Source organism: Frankliniella occidentalis, unplaced genomic scaffold (assembly GCF_000697945.3).
Source record: "Frankliniella occidentalis isolate FOCC.00 unplaced genomic scaffold, Focc_3.1 Scaffold264, whole genome shotgun sequence".
NCBI classification, from domain to species: Eukaryota; Metazoa; Arthropoda; class Insecta; order Thysanoptera; family Thripidae; genus Frankliniella; species Frankliniella occidentalis.
Window position 1 is genome coordinate 261,091 of NW_026267390.1, and position 6,283 is coordinate 267,373.

At 43.2% G+C, this 6,283-nt stretch overlaps 1 protein-coding gene across 1 annotated transcript; it reads right to left on the reverse strand.

Moving 5' to 3' along the window:
* Positions 1-2,050: 2,050 nt before the first annotated feature.
* On the reverse strand, positions 2,051-5,269 carry LOC113215680 (uncharacterized). Its single transcript, XM_026435348.2, has 3 exons — positions 5,073-5,269; positions 4,879-4,997; positions 2,051-3,017 (listed from the first exon to the last, which is right to left on the reverse strand). Exons 1-3 carry the CDS (start codon positions 5,235-5,237, stop codon positions 2,696-2,698), a joined length of 606 nt encoding a protein of 201 aa, XP_026291133.2. The 5' UTR covers positions 5,238-5,269; the 3' UTR covers positions 2,051-2,695.
* Between the last annotated feature and the right edge of the window lie 1,014 nt (positions 5,270-6,283).

The window sequence follows — 6,283 nt, forward strand, 5'->3', positions numbered from 1 at the left end:
GAGAGAGGGACTCTTTTGGTACTAGAATGCGGCTGATTCGGGTGTCTCCTTTCTATTAGGGATTTATTATCATTGTTATCCTTCGTTCGACCATGTAGCGCGTTTTCAGGCTGACAGAACCGTTGCGAATGCCTCATAAGTATTATGTAAGAAAAACATGATTTTGTGATGTGCGGGTTGCCTACCTATGTTGATAGAGGTTCAAAATTGTCACACGACCAAGCGGAAGTCAACACTTTCCACACAGAACTACAATGGCAAGGTTTAAGTAGAAAACCGCTCGTAAAAACCACCAAACCTTCGAAAACTGACACAGGGGTCAAAATGACCCCTCCGGTAGTGCGAGGTATATGTTATAATATCTCCTAAAGTTTTTGACGCACATGCCGGGTTTTTCGTGTAAAAGCGTATTTTGGTAACCCAACCCATAAATAGTCTAAAAGTGGCGGGTCGGTAGAATTTGTTTTTGATATGTTCATTTGGCAATTCAACATCGAAAGGTGTCATTTTGCGTTTTACAAAAATGTTTTTAATTACTTGAAAGTACGGACTTGTTGTGAACATTTTATCACACTTGGACGAGATACACACTGTTGTTAGGGTCTTCAGAAGAACAGCTGACATGTATGATTTCCCTTTTCCATCCACCATCATTGGAAGTTGTGTGGTTGGATTAAGATGAGCACCTCACAACTTATAATATTTCTGATGTGCTATTTAAGTGCTTTATGCTTCCAATGGATGCTGAAAATACTTATGCAGCTATTCCATTAGTCCATATGATGTAGTTTTTGTTGGTGAGTAGTTGGGATAGCAAATGTAGACTGGTTTTGTTTACAGTGAGGTTGTAATATTTTGTAGATGCATGCAGTGGAGCTGTCTGAATTAAATAACTGTTTTTTTCAAAAGTTGTTGTATAAAATCGACTGTCATTAACTTCATACTTTCTGGTAGCAGAAAAAGATGGGGTTGGTTCACAACCTGGGTGATGATGGCCAATTCCACACCCAAAAACTCAAAAAGCCTAAACTTACGAGGAACACTCCTCTGGCACCAGTTCCAGTGGCTAGCAACTCCAAAGGACTGCCAAAGGAAGTGTTATTAGCTTTTCACCCATTTTAATTTAGATATTTTCATAGTATGTTACTGTCACTAACATAACGGATCTGTCCAGGAACATCTTTCAGGTGCCCACGTAAGGCCAGTCCCTTCTGGAAATTAGCTTATCTGAAATGCCTTTAATTTTCCTGGGGTAATAATAGTAAGTGGGGTTCAGGCTTCTGTATTGTTAGTTCCTTGGACATGAGAAAAGACTGCAAAAGTGCGACACCATGACAACACCCCACCTTTCTGCTCTAAAAATAAACAAAAAAACTTGTATTGTTCATCAAATAGTCTTAAAACTGGACTTGTCGCCATTGCTTTTAGTATATCGATCTCTAGCTCTGAAACGATTGAAGACATGTCAATTCCAAAGACTGATTTTGATTCAGTGTGTGCTGTTTTGGACGGTACTTCCTCTGTAATTTTTCAGTTTGAAGCCTTCTCGTATGTCTTTCTGTACAGTGTATTTTCGTCGAAAAAGTACTTCCGGTGCCAAAACGGTTAGAGATACAGCCAAAAGGACAAAAATTTAGGTCAAAGGATTCTATATTAACGAGTTCCCTCTTACGAGATGATAGAAATATAACTTTTTGGAACATTATTGACCTTCCCCGTTTTCTTTGATACCTCTTTTCAGCCACTTAGGGTTGTGAACCTTAAGAGCCCGGTGGATAGCTCTTTTTAATCAGAAGGGCGGGCTAAAAAAACGTCGACACGACTGCGCGGATCACTCACCCTGTATGAGTAGTTCAAAGTAAACATGGCGAGAAGAAAAAGGTCTGCGCATAGCCGCCTTTCATCGTATCTACAGAACTTATTGGCACAATCAGAATAATCACCTTACGGTCAGGCCGCTAGAGGGCAACACATACTGTACAAAACCTATAGACTTTCACTATCGACAGTTCGAAGAAGGGCAAGTAAAAAAGCAGACGCAATAGGCAGGTTAGTTTTGCAACATTCTCACTCTGCATTTCTTTTTAATGAGTGCTATCTTAATTAATTTAATTGTTTAATACAGTATTGAAACTCGGCCTTAATTCGAGCATGTGTCACGCATGGGAAAGAGCGCCAAGAATAGTCACTCACAGTTACAGTTAAGAGGTTTAGGAGTTACAACTCCTGAACTTGTTTCGCAGTTGCAGCTGTAGAACTAAAAAGCTTCGCAGTTACAGCTGCATAGTTTTTGTTTCGCAGTTTCAACAGCCAGACTTCTCCGAACTAGGAGCAGAGGGTGAATCGTAGTTACAAATGATCTGAATCAGTCACAGTTGTGCAGAGCATTGCTTTGAAGAAATGTAAGAGTGCGGCTGCTGCACTAGGTGATGAGGGCTAAAGCTCTGGATCTGGGACTTACGTTGGGTGGGGGCGTGGGTGGCGTTGGCGTGATGCTTAGGCATGAGAAAATCACACGACGGCGAGGAGGGAAAAGAAGTTCAGTGAGTATAGCGGCCGATCACTCGGAAGCTTTTATGAAGCCCTCTCCTGTTAAGACAACTAGTGTAGCATGACTTTCATGTGGTCACCCTAACTTGCTAAATCATAGGTTTACAATATGAAATAATACCCTGCACCTAATGTGTCAAGCCCGTTAAGCTTCCACCTCCTTTTTAGCAAACAGCGACATTCCTACCCCACGACCTTCACCTCCTCCGTCACCCTCACCGACGGACAACTGTCCGGTGGGTTGTCTGTGGCCGGCGCCGCCGGCGTACAGCCGTGAGTGCAGCAGTTCGACGACCAGGATGAGAACGGACGCCCCCATCCCGGCCACGATGAGGTAGTACGCGTTCCTGGCGCCGATGAAGCTCACCGACATGAACCTCGCCCCCATCACGTCACAGCGGGGCTTGCTGTACAGCCCTCTTATGATGAAGCGGTGGCGAAAGCCCCTCTCCCACTGCAGTAGTAGCCTAGGCAAAATTAATTGAAACAGATTAAGAAAATAAAAGAAGGCCGTACAGCATTAAGGTAAGTACCACGTCCCCTCCCCTCAGAGGGTTCATCGCGCCTCACAATGGAAGGTTTTTTCGGTGACACAGTCAGATTTTAATGACGCTTTAAATTGTACTTGTTTGCATCCCTAGATAAGGTTTGGCACTGGTTTTAGCTGCCCTTAGGGAGTTTGAAGGTCATTTTACGCAAATTTGATCCAAAATTTCCTAAATTTATTGCTTTATTGCCATCTTTGCATGCACATATCACTGGAACCGTTTGTGCTACAGCGTCCAGATTTTGCAGGAACCCTAGAGAAAAAAGTAACTGAGATTACGTTGAGCTTGACTGGAATTAGAGAGAGTTGACTGGCTTAACCCGGGTTTTGTAAGAGCAACTGGGATTGCCTGATTATTCTTTGGTTATTGCCTATTATACTAAGGATTTACACGGCTTTAGTGAGCGGCCGGCTCGCGACATAATGCAGTTATCATCAGTTAAAATGCAACTAATCGCAGTTACTTTGGGAACTGGCATTGACTGGCAATCCTGGAATTCTAGCTGTAAGTGAGGCTGATATTAGGTTTGACTTGGCTGACTTTCGCTGTTTGCATAGCACACCTTTGATCAGTATTTTCTTAGTTATTATCAGTTCAACTTGAACTGTTTTTTGTGAAATGTTACCTGAACTTACACGACTTTGCTGCTCATGTAAGATCAGTTCAGTATGTTCAATTTCAACTGAATTTTGTTTGAGTTTTGGCTGGTGATGGTGTAATAGTCGGATTGGTTTGTATCAGGTGAAGACTCACTAAAGTCAGTGCAGTCACGTAACTGGTCTTACACTAGAAAAGGCTGAGTATACACATCACTTGGTCCAGAACAATTATCAGCCAAAAAAATACTATATTCAGTGAGATTCTGGAACTCACATTGTGTATCGGAAACTGATTTTTGTGATTGCGAGCAATAATGTTGAACCAACTAATATGTGACTAATGTCAGTCCGGTGTGTGACTGACATGAGCTGACATTCGACTGATTTTAGAGAGGTGCCTTTAATCAGTTATGATTGATCTAAGCTCAGTCGCGTCCTCAGCCAGTGACTAAAACCAATCAAAAATCAGTCAAGGCCCTCAGTCAAAATCAGTCATTTTCGTCTCAATTCCAGTAAGGCAAAAAGTGGGCTCAGTATAATCAGTAAAATTAAGTGTAAAATCGGGTAAAAGCCGAGAATATCCGGGTATATTCGGTTAAAGCCAGTCAGACTCGCCAATACTCAGTTAAACCCAGTCAAATTTTTTGTTAAATACAGTTAAAATGAAACAATTCCCAGCTATCTTTTTCTCTAGGGAAGTTATCTTCCAGTGAGCACTTTTCATGAAAAATATTTAAACAAAATCATTGGGGGTCACCAAAAGGGGTCCAGAGTCGTAACCTCCTCTCGGGACCCATTTTTGCGACCAATTTCAATTTCGTTCAAATTTTCTACAAGTAAAGCACGTGCCGAATTATGATTTCTCTCAAAATCTGGGAGCTGTAGCTAAAAACAGTTCTTGAGATAAGTGCATGTAAAGCAGATATCAGGCTATAAATTTGGTGAATTTTTAATTAAATTCGTGTACACCGACCTTCAAACACCCTACGGGCAGCTAAAACCAATGCAAAACCTTATCTAGGGGTTTAAACAACAACACTTTAAAGCACTAATGAAATCTGACTGCATAACCGGAAAACCTCCCCTTTGCAAGTCCGCGAAAAGGCCACTTTTCTTATGCGAGGGACCTCTCTCTCTTCTGTGCACAGAATCACCCTGCAGTGAGATCTGCCCCGCCCTACTTGATCTTGAGAAGATGAGTGACCGGCGAGTCCCGGCGCGTTACTAGGTGCGGGTGCCTCAGTGGTGAGTAGCCGTCCACCTCAAACAAGTCGCACTTCTCGTGCTCCTCGAAGCGTGCCTGCGACAGTAAAACACCATCCGCTGACACATGGATTCCCCCGGCCTAGGCCCGGCCCAAGGCCTCACCTCCCACCTGTATGTGCCCGTACATTGGGGAGTCCATGGCCACGAAGGCAAACAGCCCCTCCTGCATCCGCCGCACGCCCTCCGTCATGCTGATGAAATTGCGCGGCCGACCGGGCCTGGCTATCTTATCGTGGTACATGCCGCGCCGAACGTCGTCCCCCGTCGTGCCCATTTGCTATGGAGCAGATCGTTGTACACTTCACTGATGATTTGACAAAGGGGTTTTAGTCCACCTCAGGGTGGTTTTCACATTTTGGGTGCAAAACGACGTGTGCATGGTAAAAATTATGCCAACCAAACGGCATGTTGATATCTTGAACAGTTTGGCCAGTTTGATATGTCACAAATGGACATCAGAGTTCTGACAGAGTAACATCAGGATAAAGGAACGTAAGCCCACCAGTGGTATTTAACAGAGGAACATAAGTCCAGACATAATGCGACAGAGGGACCTAAGGCCATCAACAAGATTTTACAAAGGAACATAAGTCCAGGTGTAGCTTCACAAAGGAGCATAAGTCCACCAACAAGGTTTGACTGTGGAACATAAGTCTGGGTGTAGCTTCACAAAAGAGCTTCCTAAAGACATTAAAAACGGCACTTGTCAGGATACTAATAGTGAGTGTGTAGAGAATTCATTAGACATCCCGTAAAACAGATTGTCTTCTGGACGTAGTTTCCAAGGATTAGAGTGATACTTCCAGCATCCATAGCGCATCCGCTTTCGAGTCTTGTGTGAGACGTATTAAAGTCATTACTCATCCATCAATAATTTCAGGTTAATTCCTAAGTGCTTAGTTAAGCCTACCTCACTCCTGCCGTCACTGTTACCATCAGCCATGGTTCGAAATTATCAAAGGAAATCTACAAAAGGCATGCATTCTGATATTGCCATGCGAACAGCCCTTGAATTTGTTAAAAAACGTTAACACTTCGTGTAAACTGCGAAACAAACCCATGATAAGGAAAACTAAATTATATATCCTAATGTAGATAAAGAAGTAAACATTTTTAGTTGTATGGGGTGTGCTTGGCATATGCTGTCAGCCCATATTGCGTCTTGGCCCCTGCGGCATGAAATGGTATGCAAACCTGTTCGCTCTGACCGAGGGGACCGAGGCACTGACCACATGGTACCTGGATTTAAACAATGGTGTCGGTGTGGTAGCACGAATGTGTGCACCGTAGAAAGTTCGATTGAGCACCAGAAAGCTTGGA